Source organism: Urocitellus parryii, chromosome 3, assembly GCF_045843805.1.
Source record: "Urocitellus parryii isolate mUroPar1 chromosome 3, mUroPar1.hap1, whole genome shotgun sequence".
In the NCBI taxonomy this organism is placed as follows: Eukaryota; Metazoa; Chordata; class Mammalia; order Rodentia; family Sciuridae; genus Urocitellus; species Urocitellus parryii.
In genome coordinates, this window is record NC_135533.1 from 138,858,058 (window position 1) to 138,880,296 (window position 22,239).

At 54.1% G+C, this 22,239-nt stretch overlaps 1 protein-coding gene across 1 annotated transcript in view; it reads left to right on the forward strand.

Moving 5' to 3' along the window:
- Nos1 (nitric oxide synthase 1) overlaps positions 1-14,017 on the forward strand; it is a 138,449-nt gene extending 124,432 nt beyond the window's left edge. Inside the window, 9 exon segments of the mRNA XM_026386158.2 lie at positions 2,630-2,823; positions 4,165-4,334; positions 6,770-6,980; positions 7,588-7,675; positions 8,475-8,596; positions 9,756-9,904; positions 11,056-11,250; positions 12,676-12,794; positions 13,903-14,017. Coding sequence (XP_026241943.2) covers positions 2,630-2,823; positions 4,165-4,334; positions 6,770-6,980; positions 7,588-7,675; positions 8,475-8,596; positions 9,756-9,904; positions 11,056-11,250; positions 12,676-12,794; positions 13,903-13,918 — 1,264 coding nt within the window. The 3' untranslated portion in view covers positions 13,919-14,017.
- Positions 14,018-22,239: the final 8,222 nt, after the last annotated feature.

Below are 22,239 nucleotides of genomic sequence, written 5' to 3' on the forward strand. Positions count from 1 at the left end.
GGACAGGAGAGCCACGGGGCACAGGGGCCCGAGGCCCGGGTTTGGGAGAAGAGCGGACGTTGTGCTGGAGGGTCCTTGTTGGAATTCCCATCTCCCTATGGACAAAGCTGCTGCTCTGGCCTTCCCTGCCTCCGCAGAGGACAAGGACAGCCCGAGGGGCTGCCTTGGCTCCTCCCCCCTCACCCTGCACTCGCAGATGCACTTGGCCTTATTCAGTCCTATCTCAGACCCCCAGGGCGGCCACCTGGAGCAAACCTGGGACCATCTCCCATCTGAGTGACTGAAACAGCAGCCCACCTCGTGGCTGTTCTTGGCTTTTCTCTCAGAGATCTGTTTTCCAAACAGCAGCCCGAGCGAGTCTTTAAAAACCTGAATTGAAGCATGTCACCCCCTTCTTTTCACAGCCTTGCCACTGAGCATAGGGAACCCTCTAGACTCTTTGCCATGACAGATTGTGACAAGGTCTGCAAGATCTGGGCCCTGACACTCTCCAAACCCTCCGGCTGTCTTTCCCTTCCTCGAATAGCTCCTGCCTTTTTCTGCCTCAGGGCCTTTGCACGTCCATCCCCCTTTCCCAGAACCCTCTGGATCTTGGTGGACCCACTTCTTCTCATTTTCAAATTTCTGTGCGAATGTCAGATCACAAAGAAGCCTCCCTGACCACCCTACCTGCTCTCCACCCACCGCCATCGCCCAGCCCCTCCAAGTACCCGGGGCCACGTGGCCATTCACTTCCGTGATCTCATCGAGGAGCCTGCAAAGCCCCTTTGCTTAAAATCCCACCACGCTGGGCAGAGCCTGGGCCAGCTACTTTCATTTCCTCCCACCCCTTACCCTCTGCTACATTCAAGAGGACCTGGGGAAAGTGGCTGGGAGAAAGCAGGTATTGATCTGCCAGCCTTTCAAAAGGCTTCCTCTGCGGGAGCCCAGGAGGCTCCCAAGTGAGAAGCCTACGGCGCCCCCTGCTGGCTGCTGGCTGCGGCTCACTCCCTGCCTGCCGAGGCTAGGTAATGAGGTCTTGCCTCCTCAGGAACGCTCCCCTGAGCTCAGGGGAGAATCAGTCATGCGCATTCCTATAATTTGACAAGATCATGGCTCCAGAGAGGATGAGACCTGCTTTGGAAAGGAGAGAGGAGCCCCAGGCCCTATCAGTACCATTCACGATTAGGACCACAAGCTCCCCATCTTCCTAAGTAAGGACAGGGGTGCCAGGCTTCGAGAAAAACACTGGACATTCCCCCCATCAACACACACAAAAGAATGTGTCAGCTCAGCTGTTTTTTAACAACGGTGGCTATTTGTAGCACAAAGGGGGCTCTTGGTTGTGCCAAAAAAATGCCTCTAGGCAGCGAGTGCCATTGGTCTGTTGGACTGTGGGGAGTTTCAGATTGAGCCCAGTGTCCCTATCAACTGAAAGCCACTGGCCACGGAGGAGGAGCAGATTTGGAAAGCAAACGCAGTACGAGGGATTTGACGTCCCAAGGTTTCTGTCTCCGTCCCAGCGTTTGCAGGGATCAGGCGGAGGACAGTGTCACCGGCACTAAGACTTTTCAAAAAATGACGTTCTGAGAATTCTTCGAGTCCAGGCTTTCTGGACTTCCAATGCAAAGATCAGTGTGAAAGGGCGTGACGGGGCAGGCGTAAAAGTGCTTCTCTCCAGGTGTTCTTCTCAGACCTCGCCATTTTATGATCTCAGTGGATTTAGGAGTGAGAGGACCCAAGCGTAAGGCCGGGTCTTTTTTCTTTCCTGACAATATGAACACCCTGGTTGCAAAAGAGGATGGAGCTGGGAATTCCTAGGAGAGATCGGCGCTGAGCACAGGGTCTGTCCAGCGACGGACTCACCCTGGAAGTCTGAGGTTCTGTCATTCATCAGAGAACTTTTTGAGAACCTTGTATGCGCCATATGCTGTCCTAGGCACAGAGATACGGCTATGGATAAAACAGAAAGACGGCTTGCCATCAGAGAGAGGGGACCCGTCACCCACCTCAGGAGGAAGTAAATGATTCTCTGGGTCAGAGGATGGGAAATGGAGAAAAGTAACACAAAGGCAGGGAGACAGGGGAGCAAATATGTGTGAGGATTAAGCCTGGGGTGCTCTAGCACTCAGCGTTCAGGGGGAAATGCAAAGGAACTGTCAAAGTAGATTGGGACCGGGTGCAGTGGCTTATGCCTGTAATCCCAGTGCTCAGGAGGCTGAGGCAGGAGGATCACGAGTCCAGCCTCAGCAACTTAGTGAGGCCCTAAGCAACTCAGCAAGACCCTGTCTCTGAATAAAATACCAAAAAAGGGCTGGGGATGTGGCTCAGTGGTTAAGTGCCCCTGGGTTCAATCTCTAATATGAAAAAATTTTTTTAAAAAGAGCAAACTGGCAGGACCAGCCAGAGGTATGGCCAGGACTGCTTCCTTAATCCAGATGAGTCCAAAAAAGCACTCATTGGACTTGCAACCAGGGGCTCTTGGGAGAGCTGGATAAGAGCTATGGTGTACAGCGATGGGTCCTTGTTGGCATGGTCCCCAAGAAAGACGGGGGGGTGGAATTGGGGCCAAGAAGGACAGAGAGAAGCAAAGAAAGAGGGCAGAAGCTGGTGGCCCTGACCCTATTTTCGCCCTTGACCCTCCCTACAGCCGCTCAACCATCTTTGTGCGTCTCCACACCAACGGGAATCAGGAGCTCCAGTATCAGCCTGGGGACCACCTGGGCGTCTTCCCTGGCAACCACGAGGACCTCGTGAATGCCCTCATCGAGCGCCTGGAGGACGCACCCCCTGTCAACCAGATGGTGAAAGTGGAGCTGCTGGAAGAACGGAACACAGCTTTGGGTAATGCTCCCAGGGACCCTTCCCCTTCCTGGGGAAGATGGGGGGGCGGGCAGGGGGGCAGGAGGACACATGTTGCCCTTCCCACTCACTGATCCAGGTGGGAGGGAGGGAGGGTCTGTTCCGACTCCAGCTTCTGAGACAGATGCCCCCTTTCTCATGGTTGCCCCACGTTGGCCTGGCTGTCGGGGCAGATGCCCATGGCTCATCAGTGGGAAAAGGGGTTCCTCCAAAATAGCTGCAATACCCCGAGTGAAGAACAGCTAACATCTGAGTCAGACTCCTCGGGATCCAAAGGTCCTACGGGAGGCTTAATGGCCAGTCAGCACCATGGCGTCCTTAGATCATGTTCCAACCTGTTGGGGGTTTTCCAAAGGCAGAGAGGGTCTCCGTGATTCATCTCCACAGCACAGATGGGCTGAAGAGTCCCTGGAGGTAGAAGAATCATACCTCAGTATCCAGGACCCACCCCCACCCTTAGACACCCAGATCCATAGACGCACTTGGATGTGCAAGTCCAGTACGTAAAGTGGAGTCGTTTTGGCGCAATACCTACATTCCTCTTCCTGCATACCTTAAATGCTCTCTAGATGGCTGGTGACATCTAATACAATGCAAATGCTCTGTGAATAGTTATTGTGCCATTTTGGTTTAGGGATGATGATAAGGGGGGAGGGGGGAGTCTGTCCACGTTCGGTACAGACCAAAAAATTCCCAGCCAATATCTTCGATCCTCAGTGGAATCCACAGAATGCAGGGGCTGAGGATGTGGAGGGCTGACCGTGCAAGGTGGTCCTCAGAAGAAGACCCTGACACTTGTGAGACTCCCTGACTTCACCCTGGAGAGCCGAGTGGCCTGGGACAAATCTCTGAACCTCCCTTTGCTTCTACCTTTCTCAGTGGGGGATAAAAATAGCACTCACCCCGTGGGGTTGTTATGAGGATTAAATGAATTAATAGCATAAAGGGCTGAGAAGAGCGCTTGCCAGGTAGGAAGTGCTGGGTGCGTGTTAGTCATGCATGTCATTTGAGTCCCCCGCTCCCCTCCGGGGTGGTGAGAATTAACACCACGAGGGCACAGGTGCAGCCAGAATCGACGCCTGTCTCAGGCTCCGCCTGTTAATATTCTTTTCCTCTGCTCATGTTTATTTTTTAATTTTTGGCCTCATTGGCCTAATTGCGCACGTGAGGCACCCAGACAGTCTCCCGGGCCTGTGGAGGTGTGCAAGGTGGAGAGTCCACAGGTTACCCACTGGGCCCCCTCCTCTGCCCCAGCCGCAGGCCTGGTCCCCTGACGTGGACCCCAGCCCTCCCCGGACTCCTCACTCCTTGTGCCTCCCCCAGGCATCATCAGCAACTGGAAGGACGAGTCCCGCCTCCCGCCCTGCACCATCTTCCAGGCCTTCAAATACTACCTGGACATCACCACGCCACCCACGCCCCTGCAGCTGCAGCAGTTTGCCTCCCTGGCCACCAGCGAGAAAGAGAAACAGCGCCTGCTGGTCCTCAGCAAGGTGGGTCCCTGGGCTCCGCACACCTCCAGGGGGCACTTTTCCCCTCCCAGTGTTAGGGGACTGTAAAGCTGTTATTCCAACTGTCTTCCAGCAGTTGGCAGTCTTGAGCCATGGTCACCATTTTCTCATTTGCATATGGCCACCATATTGGCCTGACCACTTTGGGTTAGGCCTAACCCCCTCCCCTTGTCCTGAGGCCTGACAGAACAAGAGCAGTCCCCTTGATGTTCAAAGTTCTCTGGCTACCGTGGAAATTGTCAGCTTCTGCCAACTGCCTTTGTTATCTGGAGCTTCTGGGAGCACCATTTTAGCCCATGCTTGGAAGAAAAAGGAACAGAGTGGCAGAGGGGTTAGAGGTAGAATGACTAGACATAGAGGCCTCTGGTGACCAACTTTACCACTCTTGCTTAGAAACATCATGGACTCACTTACCCCTAGCTGCTACACATCCTGCTCAGTAAGAATCCTGCCGAGGAGGACCACCCAGGCTCAAAAGATGGGTTAGCATTCTTCTGCTGTCCAGGAGATGGGACTGAATGGCAGGCACAAGAAAAAAGCTAGTTGGCAGGTGCACAGGATTCAGAGGAAGCAGACACAGAGTTATAAGTGGCTGCCTCTGGGGAGCTGGAAGCGTACAGGAGCAGGGGAACAGGAGGCCATTATTTTTAATCATAAGCTTGGCAGACTTATTTAACGTTTTAGACTATGTCCATGTAAAACTTTTATTTAAATGTTGTAATTAACAAGGGGATATGAGAAGGGCAGGATTATTTAAAGTTAGGACGTAACGCCACCAGACGTATAAGTCCATCTCTTCTGAATAGCACACCACTCTCCAAGGGCTGGAAGCAGTCTGTAGAAGCCAGACGTGGGCCCAGCACTGGTGATGAATGTCATTTGCAGGTGTATGTCCATCTAGGGCTCTTGGTCAGTTACGCTCCATCGGCTGGATGTCATCAAGGCTGTAGGCTGGACATGCACATTCCCAAGGATGCCATGCTTTTTGATAAGGCAAAGAGGGTCGTCAGGAGTGCGTCACACAAAGCCCTTGTAATTGACCTTACCCCTGGTCTCAGAAACTGAGTCTCTTATATCCACAAGGAACCACCCAGGGCGTTATCTGGGATGTAGGAGCCCCAGGGTCTCTGTGTTCCCTGGGAACCACCGGGCTTTGCTATCAATATGCCCCCACATATGGTCCTCCACACCCCGGCCTGCTTTTCCTGGGCTGTCTGTCACCATCTTGAAATTGGACATCTCTCCAAGGATGCATTTCCAGGCTCAGCAACCAAACAAATCTCGAGCCTGCCTTCCGCACCTGCTGCACCAGCCGGGACTCAGTATGCCTCGGCTCTCCTCAGGGTCAGGAGCACAGAATCTCAGGCCAGGCCGCTCCGAGCAGGGATTGGCAGACTTTTTCCTGTAAAAGTCCAGGTCATCAGTATTGTAGGCTCACGGCCCATTGGGTCTTTGTGACAACTGTTCGTTCTGCCATCATCATACAGCTGCGTGGATGATGGGACCATGTTCTCGTCCAACCACTCACAGACACTGGCGTGAATTTTATTGTACCATATTCTTATGCCATAAGGTATTGTTCTCCTTTTGATTTTTTTATTCCCCAACCATTTAAGAAAGTAAAAATTCTTTTTTTAAAAAAAATATTTATTTTTTAGCTTTAGGTGGACCCAATATCTTTGTTTTATTTTTATGTGGTGCTGAGGAACGAACCCAGTGCCTCACGCATGCCAGGTGAGCGTGCTACTACTTGAGCCACATCCCCAGCCCCCCAAAAAAACAATTCTTATCTCACAGGGGGCAGGTCAGGATTGGCGCACAGGATGAGGTTTGCCACCCACCCCCACCACTTAAGATTCAAATTCCAGCCATCGTCGCTGAGTAGCCACGGAACCTCTGTCATGTTCAATGTCCTCATCTATAAAATGGGGATGATCAAAATGCCTGCTATGGTCTGAAATTGTCTGTACCCCACCCCAAAATCATGTGTCAAAAATTCATATAGCCAGGGTGATGGCATCACGAAATGGGACCACGGGGAAGTGGCCGTGTCGAGAGGGCTCTCCCCAGTGTATAGGATTAGTATCTTTATAAAAGAGCCCCGAGGGAGCTAGTTCTCCCCTCCTGCCACGTGAGGACACATGGCAGGTGCTGTAGATGAAGAGCAGATTCCACCAGATTCTGCTGGCCCCTTGACCTTGAAGTTCCCAGCCTCCAGGACTGTGAGCACTGCATTTCTGTGGTCGGGATTCACCATCCTGAGGTATTTTGGTGCAGCAGCCCACAGGGACGAAGATGGTGTCTATTTGATAAGGTCCTCGGGCGATCAGATCCAGGAGCGGCAGGACTCCTGTGCACGTACTCCTCCTCCTTTGTCTCCCTGGACTCAACCTCTCTCCACCCTCTCCTTGGCGCAGGGCTTGCAGGAGTACGAGGAGTGGAAATGGGGCAAGAACCCCACCGTGGTGGAGGTGCTGGAGGAGTTCCCATCCATCCAGATGCCGGCCACCCTGCTCCTCACCCAGCTGTCCCTGCTGCAGCCCCGCTACTATTCCATCAGCTCCTCCCCGGACATGTACCCCGACGAGGTGCACCTCACCGTGGCCATCGTCTCCTACCACACCCGAGGTGGGCAGAGGAGCTGGGAGAGCCCCCCCCCCGGGCTTCATTCCCCCCCAAGACCTCCAGAGGTGGTCTCTCCCTGAACCACTAATCACAGGCCAACCCCCAAATCCCCGCAGCGCAAGCAAACTGTCCTGGGGCAGAACCAAGCCCCAGCAGAGTTAGGAGAGAGGCCAGACGGGCATGTGGGAGGCTCCATCTCCTCGCACCCCAAGTCGGCAACGAGAACAGGCCACCCCACCATTCCCTGGGGGGGTGCTCTGTTGTAGCAGGTGCCAGGCTGGGTCAGACGACCCCACCTCTGTTCCTGTACTGTCCCTCCATGATCTGAAGATCTCTGTAACCCGGACCCCAGGGAGCCACCCAGACCACCCCGAGGGGGGTCCTTCCAGTGGATGGGAATGGAGGGTGCACCCGGGGCAGGCATGCAGCCATGAGCTCCCTTTGGCTCTACCGTCTCCTCTTCCCCTTCAGAGGAGGGGATCCCGAGTAGGAATTCCAAAGCAGAAATATGGGGTCAGCCTGTGAGCGTTCTGGCCTTGGAGGGAGGAGAAGCCATGCTGCTGGGGGGGAGGGGGGTAGATGCACCAGATCATCCTGCTTCCCCTGCTAGATGGAGAAGGACCAATTCACCATGGTGTGTGCTCCTCCTGGCTCAACCGGATACAGGCTGGAGAAGTGGTCCCCTGTTTCGTGCGGGGGTAAGTAGCCAAGGACAAAAGACGAACAGTCATCCCAAATGTGCATGTCGGTATCACAAGTTGAGGGCTGGGATGGACGGAATCAGCACCAGTTTCCCTCCCGCATTGCCCCAAGTTGTTTGGGTAAGGAGATCTCGGGGCCGAGCAATACATGGAGCTAAGTGTGCCCTCTAAGCAAGGTCAAGTCAACGCTGTAGATATTTATCAAGTGTGCATTCTGCTCTGCATGCTGGGCAGTCAGGCGCAGACATCTCAGACGGGTGAAAAGTCTATCCAAATTCTTCTGGTCACCTTCAAACGGTTCCCAGTTTCTTAGAGATGGAGAAGATCCAACCATCCCATCCATTAGAGTTTCCTCCCCAACTCAGTTTTGGAGCTTCGACCTGTGAGGGACAGTGGTTCATCCCTCAGCAACTTCTCTCCCTGAATGCTGGCCTCAGCCAACCCTTCTTCTCAGCTGTTGGGGGTGGGATGTTCCCACTCAGTCCACATACCATTTTCCAAATCTCCTGGAGCATCTCAAAAATAGAGTTCTGAGCCCCACTTCGCTGCATCCCCAGAAATCTTCAGGTTTAACGTCTCCGGGTGGTTCTTTAAGCTCTGGTGTCCAGGGATCTCTGATTTAAGATCTCGTGGGTGGGTGTACCAGGGGTTCCCAGCCCAGTTCCCTGGTCCCAGGTGAAGAGCACTAGGTGGCTCTACGTGTCTGCGGGACTCGGGCGCCTGTCTACCTCAGGCTCCGCTGTCCTGGAAGGGATCTGACCTCAGCAGAGCTTCTGACTTTCTCTTCTTGTCCCAGTGCACCCAGCTTCCACCTGCCCCGAAACCCCCAGGTCCCCTGCATCCTGGTCGGCCCAGGAACTGGCATCGCACCTTTCCGAAGCTTCTGGCAGCAGCGGCAATTTGACATTCAACACAAAGGTGGGGTACAGCCCGGCAGCCTCTTCCTTTCCACCCTGAGTCTCGCAGCCCCAGGGAATGGCAGCAGCTTCTCCGTTGCCTCAATGCCTAGAAGGGGTGGGGGGAAGGCAGCCAAACAAATCTCCCACCGGGCATGGCCTCGCGGCTTGAAATTCCATGCCCAGGGATGGACGGCACTTTGATTATTTAAGGTACAGCCCCTCATAAAAATTCAAGCAGGGTCAGCCTGCGCCCTTATCAAATGGCTGTGTTGATGTGATTCTCCCGCGGACTCTGCTAGGTGAGAGCTGTAACAGTTGCATTTTTGGGAGAAGGAGACACCCCACAAGCGTGGCCCTGGTCAAACAAGGATTCCTCCAGCACCTAATAAGTGCTCAACCTGAAGGAAGGTGCTGGGTGGGTAGCAACCCATAAAACAGAAAAGCAACTCAAAAATCAGGACCTGCCCAAGAAAACATTGTCCTACAGAAAAGCTAACATTTATAAAGTATTCATTAAGTGTGCCCAGTTTTTATATTGCACACTTATTTCTCAAGGTAATTCCATGATGTAGTTGTTACTATTACGGCCGCCCCACCCCCCCGCCCATTCCATGAGTTCTGAATCTACAGGTTCACCAACCACAGGCCTGAAATACCCAAAGAAACCTATTGCATCTGTACTGAGCATATGCAGACTGTTTTTCTGGTTATGATTCCCTAAAAGATACTGTAACATCTATTTCCCTAACATTGACACTGTTGCGGTAGCATAGATCATCCAGAGGATCTGCAAAGTTTCTATGCAAATGCTGCACCATTTATTTAAGGGAGTAGAGCATGCTGTCAGGTTGGGGGATCTGAACAGGGTCCTGGGGTCCTTCTCCTGTCAATACAGAGGGACTGCTGGTTTCATTGTGCACAGGGAAAAACTGAGGCTTAGAGGTGCAGTTGGTTGTGCTTTGTCACACAGAGCAGGGATTTGGACCAGGTGTTGGAGCTCAAGTCTGGGCTCTTAGCGCTGCCTGATGGTAGAGGCTGATAAGTCGTCTAGGAGCCAGGGAAGGGAGATCCGAACACACCTGACCGCCTGCCCTGTTGTCTGTGAGCTTCTGCCTGCTCAGCTACCCCCTCATCAGGTGTCAGAGCCGTCAGTGACATGAGATCTTCCCGGCCCCCAGGAATGAGTCCCTGCCCCATGGTCCTGGTCTTCGGGTGCCGGCAATCCAAGATAGACCACATCTACAGGGAGGAGACCCTACAGGCCAAGAACAAAGGGGTCTTCCGAGAGCTGTACACGGCCTACTCCCGGGAGCCAGACAAACCAAAGGTAAGCCCAGCCCCGCCCACTAACGCACTCCTACGCGAACACACCCTGGCAAGTCCTGTCTTAGAGACCCCCTTGCCCTGTCTGAATCCCCTGCTGTGGATTGACTCCGCACTTGAGAAACCCGGGAGAGGGCATCTATTTTAAAATATTTAGCAGCCCATATTATAGGACTTTATAGACATGAAATGCTCAAAGCAGGAGCTGCACAGACCAAAAGCAGATTTGAGAATGTGCAGGACCAGGGAAGAGGGGTCACAGGGAGCCGGGGCCTGGTTTCCATTGGAGTGACACAAAACTCTGCAACTGGATAGTGGCGATGGCCGCACGACACGGTGAATGTCATTTAATGCCATGGAATCACGATCACGCACTTGAGCATGGTAGATTGTATATTCTGTCTATTTTACCACCATTTTTTAAAAGTTAGTTTAAAATAAATAAACAAATAAACTATTTCAAAAGTATAAGTTCACCGCCCGTCAGAGGTCATAGTACCAATCGGAATGGACTGGCCCAGGCTTCTGCTGGGTCTTAGAGATGTCCCCAGGGTCCCAGGGAAGGGGCTGGGGCCTCCGTGGCTGGCGGGCATGCAGAGCAGTTCCTGGGGAAGTCTGTCAATCTTAATGGCACCCGGGAGGTTGCAACTGAATGTGAGTCTCACCTGGCACGGAGTTTCCAGGACAAGTCAAACTGTAAAGGCCATGTGAGACGCCCCTGTGCCCCCTCCCGCTCCCAGCCCACCTATTAGCCCAGCCCTTGCTGCTTTAGCCAGTTCTGCAGAGGTGCAGGCCGGCCGCCCCCGTCTTGCCTCAGCCCTGCCGTCTGTCCTGAGGATTCGCCTGCGGCACCGCGGTGGGTACAGATGTTAACATCCGTGTGTGAGCAGCGGCCTCGGGAGAGGAGCACATGGATAATGCCTCTCTTCCTGGGGATGACTCTGGGACTCTCTCTCTGGCTCCCTGGAGGGTCCTCAGCCGACTTGAGCTCCGGTTGCCCAACGTGGGGAGTCGCTCCTTCACACCTTCCACCTTACCCATTTTGCTCTTCCCAGCTCCTGGCCCCTTTCCCCTGGGAACACCTGCAAGCCCCTGAGCCACGCCCTGCCCCTCCCAGAGCCCCGGCCCTCCTCACAGACCCTCCCCTCCCTGCAGAAGTACGTGCAGGATGTCCTGCAAGATCAGCTGGCCGAGACTGTGTACCGAGCCCTGAAGGAGCAAGGGGGCCACATTTACGTGTGTGGAGATGTCACCATGGCCGCCGATGTCCTCAAAGCCGTGCAGCGCATCATGGCCCAGCAGGGGAAGCTCTCGGAGGAGGATGCCGGAGTATTCATCAGCAGGCTGAGGGTGAGTGAGCGGCAGGCAGGTGTCTGGGTCCCTGGTCTCGTATCCTTCCCGTCTCTTCTTCCCCCCCCACCTGTCAATAATTTGGGGAGCTGTGATGACATGTCACTTTTGCACTTAGGATTGAGAGTAGAGGTTATAAGGAGTCAGGGGAGGAGTCCCAAATCCTGATTGAGAAAGGAGGTAGGATGGCTGGGCATGCAGGTGCATGTAGTAAATATGGTTGAGAACTGTCATGTGTGGAAATAGCGAGTGGACCTCTAGTTAGTTATATAGAAATGAACTCAACCCAATTTTCTCTGCCCCCAGAACCAAGCTGCAAAACTGCCCTCTGCAGTTGTACAGGTAGAGCACTGAACAAAAAGATCTGTCCAAGGGAGAGACAGAGGTCTGAAAGCCACCCCATGCTTAGCTCTCTAAACCATGCACCTTGGCATGGAGCTGCGTCTACCCTGAAGGAAGGATCATTTCCTGATACACCCAAAGGTTGGGCAGAGACTGGTGATGGCTCAATCAGCAAAGTCCTAACCATGTGACCAACCTCCCCAAATCCAACACAGTCCCAGACCCCTACAGATCTCTAGGTGTGATCCCCTCCTTTCCCTTGCTTTCCTAAATGAGCAGTGATCGACAGGTTTATGGAAGAAGCCCTTACTCTAAATCTGATGCTAAACCCCAGGGAGATTTTAAAAAAGAGTTTCTGAGCAGAGCTGCGGAGCTGCCCTATCCTCATCTCTCTGCCCTGATCCTCCTGCACGCTGTCCTGGGTTCCCCAGGACTCGGTAGGATACAGTTGAAAACCCTTCCCAACTAAACACAGACCCGCTCTACAGGTGGGTCCAGGGAGACTGGACCAGCACGGGGCCTGGCGGGCTGAACACGCCCCCGGCCACTGCCCCTCCTCAGCATCCAGATGGTTTTGCCTCCCGCCCCTGACTGCCCACCCTGCCAGAGGCACTCCCATGGCTTCCAGAATCCTTGCCTCCCCAGGGGTCCCCACTCTGGGCAGCTGTGGGGGTGTACCCTGGTGGCTTCCCAGCCACTTTTATTCCTCTCGACCCACTGATCTCCCCGCCCTGGGACATTTCCCACGGACCCCTGCCTTGCCCAGGTCTGAATTTGCAGGAACAGGTTAGAGGGAGGAGAGGGGAGAACGGTGAGCTTCCCGCTTGGCTTGGTCACTCTGGGTTCCACGTCTGCCCAGCTGTGGCCCCATTTCCGCATGGCAACACCAGCGTTCCACTGGACTAGAGCGGCCCCCTGCCCTCGAGGTAGAGTCTCGCTGACACAGAGCCTTGGAGATCAGAGGTTCCCTGGGGACACGCGGCTCAGCCTGGTGTCCACTCGGGGGTATCCGTCCTATCTACGCCCTTGGCAAGCCTTTGTCTGGCATCTGAGGGCCGTTCCCTGGCGGTTTCTGTCCCCTAGGATGACAACCGGTACCATGAGGATATCTTTGGAGTCACCCTGAGAACCTACGAAGTGACCAACCGCCTTAGATCTGAGTCCATTGCCTTCATTGAAGAGAGCAAAAAAGAGACAGATGAGTACGCCGGCCCCTCCCGGGAGGGGTGGGCTGTGTCCTCTCTTCTGTCCCGTGGACAGGGACGGCTGACTTGCCCACCATGGGGTCCCTGGGCCAGCAGCACACTGCCACCCTCTGGGGACCTGTTAGAAATGCAATTCCTGCGCTGCCCCAGACCTGCTCTATGTGCAGTTAGGGACCTGGGGCACCACCGCGGTCAGTCCAGGGAGGTCTGAAGACCCTGCTTAGCACGCGGCATCTGTCTGGGGTGCCCCCTACGGCTGTGGTGGCTCTCACTCTGCACCAGGTTGAGGGTGGCTTTCTCCTCAGTGCAATTTCAACTGCTAGAATGTTGGCAGTTTGACTCACCCCCTAGAAATGGCTGGAAACACAGACGGGGGTGATGTCTCAGCATGTAACCTTACCTTCACTCCGGGACACGGCAGCCTCGTGGCAATCTCTCTGCCCCATGCCCTCCCCGCACCCCGGCCATGTGCCCTGACACAGGCAGGAATCCAGCCGTCCCAGAGCACAAGGGCACACTCACACTCGGTTCTTACACTCGGCGATTATACTGTTTGCTCTTCGAAGCAAGGCACCTGTCTCCAGACATACTTTGTGCCCACTCGGCTCACAGGACCGCCTTTAAGATCACGCCCTCCTCACAGCTAGCTGGGTGCTGTGGCACACACGCCTGTCATCCCAGGGGCTCAGGAGGCTGAGGCAGGAGGATCTCGAATTCAAAGCCAGCCTCCGCCACTTAGCAAGGTGCTCAGCAACTCAGTGAGACCCTGTCTCTAAATTTAAAAAATTTAAAAAGGGCTGGGGATGTGGCTCAGTGGTCAAGTGCCTCTGAGTTCAATCCCTGGTTCCAAAAAAAAATCCCTCTGGGTTCCATCCCCAGTACCAAAATAAAATTAAAAAAAAATTTTTTTTAAAGAGATGGGGACGTCGCTTAGTGGTAGAGCGCTTGCCTGGCATGTGTGAGGCCCTGGGTTCGACCCCCAGTACAGCAAAAAATAAATAAATGAATGATTGTAAAAGATCACGCCTTCCTTGATTGTCAGAGCCCCTGGGTGGCTTCCCCCAGCTCCTGTGACACTAATGCCCGCCCTCCTCTGCTCCCACAGGGTCTTCAGCTCCTAAGTGGATTCTCCAGCCTAGAGGGACAGCAGGCGGCCACCCCAAGTGCTGCACAGGGGCGGCTGCGGGCTTCCGACGGGCGCACACACGGCTGCTCCTTTCCTCCAGGACCCCCGGGTCCCCGCTCTGCCTCTCGTCCTGTTGCTGTGTCCTGGTGTCCCCCTCTGGGTTCCTGCCCCCGCAGTGGCTTCCTCGGCACCCCCGGGTCTGCTCCTTGAGTTTTCCTGCCTCGACGCGATGCCTTCGTACCCTGCGGTGGCTCTCCCGAAACCACGCCTCACTGCTGTCCTGCCGATGACGACGAGGGCAGATGGCGGGTGCATGAAACCACCGGATCGTGGCCACTGCTCCTCTGGGGTCTGTCTTCTGCTGTCCCCTGGGAAGGCTGCAGGTTCTGGACAGAAGCCTTCTGAGCTGGTCCCTCTGGAGTCCCCCCTCCTTTCTCACGATCCCCGTTTTGGTCGTGTGTGTGACGTGCGCGGGACGGGCCCGGGTCTCCGTCTGTCCTCTTGCCCGTGTAAGACTGTCCACCTTAGACCTGCGTCCACTGCCTTCGTGAAAGACCCTTGGTGCCAAGAAACGTGAATCCTCCTGTGTCTGTCATGGAGGGTCTGCGCTGACGTCCCTTAAAACACTCTGAGGCTCCCCAAAGAAGGGTTAGGGAATGAGGAGGGGGCTGTGGTGGTGGAGGGGACAGTCTCCCCGTGAAACGGCAAGTCGTGGATTCGATGCATCTGGATTCTGAGGCCAGTCGGTGGAGTCCTTACCATACCACCAAAGGCTTGGGCAGACCCCTCCCCAAGCCCACCTGCCCCAGCCAGCATGGCCCCGCCACGTTCATCGAGCCCTTCCCAGGGATCCCATCCTGGGGTCCACGGGAACCTGCTGGACATACCGTCTTCCCACTTGGCTGATACGGATGAGTCGCTTGTCCTAAGTTTCCCCGAATCAAATTGCTACCGACCTGAAAGGGACGAAGGGGTGGAGCCTAACGTTTCACAGCGTGGGCCTTCTGTCAAAGGGGAACACGGTGGTCATTATTTTCTTTTTCCTCCAAGCAGGGCTTGCGGCTTTACCTTAGGATAAAAAATACGTGGCGAGGTCAGATAAAAGGGATCTGAGTGGACGGAGGCCCCCTATGGATTTTTTCTCTAGGAACCCTGGGGCTTTCCGCTTTCTAAAATTGGCCTCTGGATTATTGAACCTGCCGAAATAATTTTTGGCAAATAAATAATACCTTCCACTCAGATCCAAAAAAAAAAAAAAACTGGGTAACCAAGTCTCCGGCAGGAATCAGGGCAGGTGGCCTGCAGAGTTTGCCCCCTGGGAGTGAATGAGGAGGGAGGTGCCTCCCACACTCAAGTGCTAAAATCAATGTCAGGCAGCGTCCAAATCCCATGACACCCCCCCCCCACCTCACCCTCCAGGGTCCAGCGGTGGGTCCATTCTAGCCTTCTGTCATGTTGGTTTTGTTTTGTCCCACAGAAGAACTCTGTCCCCTTGAGGTCCTATGCAGGACATCGCCTTCCTGATGCTCAGTGTAGAGGGTGGACAGAGAGAAAGTACCACCGTGGCCCACGGGGAAGGGCTTTACCGGTGGGGTATCAAGACCCCAAGGATCTTGAAAGGACCAGCCACAGCTCATCTTCGCCCACCGTCCCCGGCAGCCCCCATGGGTGTCCCTGGCATCTGGAGTTTGTCCCAGTTCTAATCTCTCCCGCCTCCGGTTAACCCCAGGTTTTCTGGTTCAGGCTTCCACGGATGCAGAGACTCAGCCCTTGGTGTCCCGTAGCCACCCTTTCCCATCTGGAGGGAAGCCAGCTCCAACCTCCTCAGTCCTGCCAGCTTGATGCTGGGCTCCTAGTAGCTTTTCTCCCGGGCACTTTTTAAATGGTTTTTCCAACCCTTTGAACCCTTGGGGACACTTTCTAAGATGTCTCTAGTTCCCCAGGACCGAATGATTAGGTCAACCTCCATCAAAGAGGAATCCATCACCACTTCCCTCTCCAAACCAAGTTTCCGCTGCTGAATGAGGAGCGCTTAGTGTGTGCCGGGCACCTGCCGCCTGTACACCCCTCCCCTTCTAGAAGCCGGGGACAGATGGAAACATCTTTTCGTTTTGTCAGAGAGTCCAGAGAAATAATCATATAACCAGCATTCATCCTTCTGCCCAAGCAGGGCTTCTTTTTTTTTGTTTTTTAACCTCAGACACAAACAGCTTCATAACTCCCTGTTAGAGGACAGGAGACCAAGCTGATGTGTTTTTCTCCTGGGCGGAGATTTCCCACCCCAGAGAGCCCCACCCTACTGCTTAGCCTGGGGAAGAGGCAGCGACCACTGTGGGTTGAGCTCCGGTCCAGGGTGGGCGGATGCTGCCCCCTGCTGGCGGCATCTAGTCCAGTCCCCAGAACCAACCACAGGAGCAAGACACAGGTTAGCAATGGGTAAACCAAAGGGTTACCCAGGTAGGGGTCCCTTTATTTGCCTCTCCCTGCTAAACTGGTAGCTCTGACCATAACCCACCTCCCAAAAGTGGGTTTGTCCAGGAAGCTCATGAGACAGTCCTGAAACAGGGACACAGGCACATCAGACTGTACCGTCCCCACTGTGACCACAGCCCCACGCCTCGTGTGGGGAAGAACACCGTTGAGCCCCCTGGGAGGAGAGAGGCCCTTCCTTGGTGTCCTGGGTGTGTGACAGCCAGGCGTTCTGTTTTGGTTTGGTTTGGTTTGGGGTTTTTTTGTTGTTGTTGTTATTTTTTAAGGGGAAACACTGAAGATCCACCAAAACGGAGTTTTAGAACAGACCTGGGTCCCTTTTTAAGCAGGTGGCCCTGATGACTTGACCTTTCCAGGTCTGTAGATCCTCCTGTCCAACAAGGGGATCCTGAGACGATGCCCAGGAACGGCACCCGGCCCAAACGCCCACGAATTTTGATTTCTCACTTACTGGTACCATGCCTGGCCTCCCCGGGGTGTGGAAGGTGTCTGCAGAGACTAGCAAAGTGTGGCTGCTGCCCTGCAGAAGGCTGGAATCCGGTGGGCAGGGAGATGCCCTCAGGATGGATGTGCGTGTCTGGGGCATGGGGGGGTGCGTAGGATTTCACCATGGACAATGGAAGACGAGTGGCCGCAGGGGGAGGAGGAGGAATCCGAGGCAGGCGTAGGCAGGGAGTGTGGGGTGCTTCGGGGCTGGTTTGGAGGCAGAGCCAGGTAGAACTGCTGAGGGGGAACCCTGGGACAGTGGCCAGGACCAGATAGCGGGGCGAGGTGAGCGGCAGAGCAGGGCTTAGACGGTGCCTAGTAGGTGACAGAGAGGTCCTGACGGGTGTCTTCCCCAAAGGGAAATGAAGGTGATTGGAATTATGTTGCCAGAGAAGGTTCTGACCACAGGCTAGAGTGTGCAGGGCTGAACCGCGGACGGACAGTTGCTGTCCCTAAGGCGTGAGCCAGACAGGAGGCAGCAGTAATGATACACAGAGTCCAGGGGCTGAACCAGCAGGACCGGATGCCCTTTGGACAGTGAGGATTAAAAAAAATTGGAGCTGTGAAAAGGTCGGGCTCCCAGGGAAGGTGAGTTTGCAGCCTTGACCCGACGGCCAGCTCTCTGCAGGTCCAGAGTGAGCCCTTCCAAGGTCCAACAGGGTCCAGATGCGCACCATGAAAACGGACTCTTAACTGGAGATGCTGGCCTAGGAACGGAGGCTCCTCCTGCCAACCACTCCGAGCAGCCACCTGCTTTGGGCTTCCAAGGAGGTCAGGTTTTGCCCTAAGCCCACAACAAGGCAGTGCTGTTCTGACCTATATTGGGGGGCAAATGGTTCCTGCTGCAGCGGGCAAGCTAGCTGCCTGCGCCACTCCACAGCCCCCGCCCACCCGCAGCGCAGCCGTGGGGCACAGTGGGCTCCGGGGTTGGGTTTCAGTCCAGCCGCGGTTCCTGAGTGGTTCCACCTCACTCCCCGGGTCTCCAGCAAGAAGTCTTGCCCCCAAGCCTCTCGCCAAAACATCAAGTCGCCCAGGACTGCCGGCAGGAGTCTTCCCCACGTCTCCAGGATCGAATGTCCCCTTGGGCTCCAAAATTCCAGGCCAGGAGCCGGGATGGGAGGTCTAGAGGGGCTGAGAGCTGGCCACCCCCCAAGGACTCGACACCAATGGTCCCGTCGTGTGGATTTTGGCTTTCAGGAGCTGATGCTGGCCTGGTCCCCTCTCCCTCTCTCACTGACCCATCCTCAGCCCACCCCCAGTCCCCATCTGGTGGACAGAGGACCCAAGCAGTCCTCATTTTCCCCCAGACCCTCTGTGACTCCAGCATGGGATCTGGTAGCCTTCAGTGTCTGTTCCCCGTTGAGCGTCCCAAATCTCCAATCCAGAATGCCTCCAAATCCAAAACTTTGGGCACCCACACCGCAGTGCAAATGGAAAATTCAATTTATGCACAAAACTATTAGAAATATTGTATAAAGCCACCCTCAGGCCATGCATATGAGGGGTATATGAAATCTAAATGAGTTTCCTATTTAGACTTGGTCCCACCCCCCCCCAAGATATCTCATTATGTATATGCAAATATTTCCAATTTTTTTTTTTTAAATCCAGAATCCAAAACACCCCTGGTCCCAAGGACTTCACCTAAGGGGCATGCAACCTGTAATACTGGCAAGGGAGATGGTCCAAGTTTACATGCCTTAGCGAATTTATGAGTTCGTTTTGTCCCTTGAAATATCTAAATGGTTCTGGTCAAGCAGGCACATCTAATTCAGTGATGAGCATGGTGGCCTTGGCAGGCAGGGGACAATGCCTTGGCATGCTGCTTCCTGAAGTCTTTTCGACAATGACTCCATACATGCAAGTGCCCAGATTTGGCTTCGAACCTCCCAGAGACTCTAATCCTGAGCCCATCAACCTCAGCATTATTGGTGTTTGAGGCTCGGCCATTCTTTATCACGGTGGCATCCCGGGCGTCATAGGATGTTGAGTAGCATTGGTGACACGCACCCAAAAGTTGCTGATATCCATCTCCTGCCAATCGTGAGAACCAAATGGGTCATTGCACAGTGTTCATTGTCCCCTGGGCAGGCAGCGTCTGGCACCCCTTGGGCTGAGAACCACGGCTCCTGGCCATCGGGGACAACAGGATGCCTACCAGCCACCCCAGGCCTTCCCATTACAGACCTCTTGGAGAAGGTCATCATCCACTGCCAAACCGAGATTGAAGGACTTACGCAGCTTCACGAGCCCCCCGCTGCACCAGAAAGATGGGGGGGCTCTGTTTTGCTAAGATGCTCCGTCCTGGGTGTCCATTCTAACCAAGCCCCTGGTAGCCTGGTGCAGTCTTGTGCTGGCTCTGAGGTCCCCTTGTGCTCCCCATCATTTTTGTCACTGTGTTGTGGTTGTGACTGTCATTACCCACTCCAGGCTCACGGGTGGTTTTCTACAAGGACCAGAGAGCTGGACGGGTCATCGTAGGTGTCCACTCTGTACCCGTAGGTGTCCACTCTGGGCCTGGGGAGGCTGGGGAGGTGGCCGGAGCTGGGGTCCCCTCTCTCACACACACACACACACACACACACACGCTGTCAGGAACTCAGATGCCCCTACCTCTGAGCTCTCAATGCTGCTAACCTGCCCCGTGTCCTGTGTGCTCGCCCCAGCACTTTCCTCAAGGACCGACGCCCACCCCGTGCCCTTTGCGAGTTTGGCGCATGCTCTTCTTCTGTATAGTCCTCATCTTCCAATTTTATGGGATGTAACAGAAGTCTACATCTGCCTGTTTGCATTATGGTTAAAATATTAAAAAAGTGGACTCGACTCGGCCGGCTCTTGTCTTCTCTGTGGCTCGTGCTGGGAACGTCTCGTGCCTCTGCCGGCTGGGAGGGTGCCCTCACAGGCTGGGTGCCCCCGGGCAGCGGGCTCTGAGGCAGGGCTGGCAGGAGGCTGGTAAAGGGGGGCTACCGGGCTAGGGAAGGGAAGGGGTGGGAGTCCAGCCGGTCAGAGGGGAAACCTCAACGGAAGCCTCTGCCAATCAGGCAGGGGGGATCTAAAGATGGCATCTAGAGGGTGTCCCGATTTGGGACTAAAGAGCCATGTTTTAGACCCTCCATCCCTGCTGTAGAGGGGTGGACCAGAGGCCGCCGGGGAGGGAACATGGCCATTTGGACCCTGTGGCCTTTTGACAGCTACCCCCATTTCCCGATCATCAAAACCACTTTAGACATTCGGCTTTTTAAATTACAAGGTAACTTCCCCCAGCCGGGTGCGGTGGTGCACACCTGTCATCCCAGAGACTAGGGAGGCTGAGGCAGGAGGATCCTGAGGTCAAAGCCAGCCTCGGCAAAAGCGAAGCCCTAAGCAACTCGGTGAGACCCTGGCTGGGGATGTGGCTCAGTGGTCGAGTGCCCCTGAGTTCAATCCCCAGTACACACCCAGACACCCCCAATTAGACACCCATCCCTGAGCCTCATGTCCAAGGTCCTGTTCAAGATGAAGATCAGAGACAGAGCAGAGTCAGGGAACTCTTTCCAGTATTAGCTTGCTGTATTAGCTCATTTGCCAGTTACAGTGGTATAATCACCCCAGCTACTTAGGAGGCTGAGGCAGGAGGATTGTAAGTTAGAGGTCAGCCTCAGCTCTTTGCAAAACCCTGTCTCAAAACAAAAGATAAAAAGGGCTGGGGGTGTAGCCAAGTGGTAGAGCACTACCACTGACAGAACAAAAAAATATACACACACATATATATTAGCTAATTAAAAGGATGGGGAACAGTTATAAAAAGCCAGTCTTCACACAAATGCTTTGGCCTCATATCATTCCCAGTCATGCTTAAGGATGAGAATAAGGTCAGGGAAATTCATCAGCATGTTGCTATTCCAGACTTGACTGCATTTTCCCCAGTAAAAGCCTGGGAGACTAAGACATAGGGGAATCAGATAGCTTGTACCAGTTCAATACCTAGTAAATGTCTGTTTCAGCCCAAGAAACTGCATTCTTGTGCGTCACCCACGCTGCTAAGACACCCAGACTGTTTTGATTCAAATCCCAGCTCCCGCACTTCTTAACTGTGCAGCTTTGGATTAAATTACCCAATGTCTCTGTTCCTCCCTTCCTTCAGCATAAAGCAAGTGGTGGTTGTTGGGACTGCATCGGTTTGTGATAGGAATAAATGAGATGATACACCAATACACTGAGATGGAATGGAATAGAATGGAAAAATAAACAGGTCCAAACTCCTTCTAATTTCCTCCCCTTTTTTTTTTTTTTCTTCTAGAAGTTTAAGCAGCCAGCCCGGAGGTCCTCTGGACTTTTCAGACCACTTGCTGTCACAGGTCACCTCTATAAAGAGGCAGTTCCTGCACCCTTCTCCCCCTCCTGACCTTGAGCCCTGGAGCAGGGGAAGACCTGGATGCCCGAGGGTTTAACCTGCTCCCCCCACGATTCCCACACACACTGGGATTTGGGCAGGACCAACCTCAGAGCCCAGATAGGCCCCCTCCGACTAGATGGCTTCTGTTGCCTGGCAACCAGGTGGAAATTTTAAGTTTACACCCAAACAGAACCTTCCCAAGCACAGATCACAGGAGAAGGGGGTGGGGGACCAGGGTGGGGTGGGGAGGGGCACGGAGATTAAAGGACTTTAAGCCACAGCAGATTGGTCAAGCACACAGGCTTCGCTGTCAGTCATATAGTAAAAATGTATTTATTGTTTTCTTTTTTTCCATCCAACCCTTCGCAATGTGGCCCAGAAAATGAAAACAGGAGTGTATTGGCCATCGGGTGGATCAAAATAGTGTTGAACCCACATCAGCAAAAGGAAGCCTCTTTACACAGGGCCCTCGGGAGGAGAGGGTGGCTCCTCGTGCCATAGCATGTAGCTGGGTAAAGCACCGTGGGAGAAAGTCTCAGGACAGACCATAAGCTTGAAGGAGGCCCCATGCTCTTCCCTGTAGCATGAATTCAGCATTATGCCTTGTGCAATGGAATCTCTTTTGTTGAACAAGTTTTGAGAAAAGTCACCACTGGGAATGCAGTTTTCCACTGAAAGCTTTTGGCCACATCTATGTGGAGACACCTCTTCCTCTTTCCTCCAAGGTGGAGGAATTGCCTTCCTTGAAAAGCACAGAAGTTTCCTTGCCCTTTCCACCTTCCAGAAGCTTCTAGAAGCTTCTGCCGCCATTGTTTCACTGATGACCCTGCCTCACTCGAATCTCTGCTTCTTGTTGCCACATTTTCTCTCTCGGACTCCGACCTTCCTGCCCCCTTCTCCTGAGGATTCTTGTGAGTTTACTGGGCTCAGCCAGATAATCTAGGATAATCTCTTTATCGCGAGTT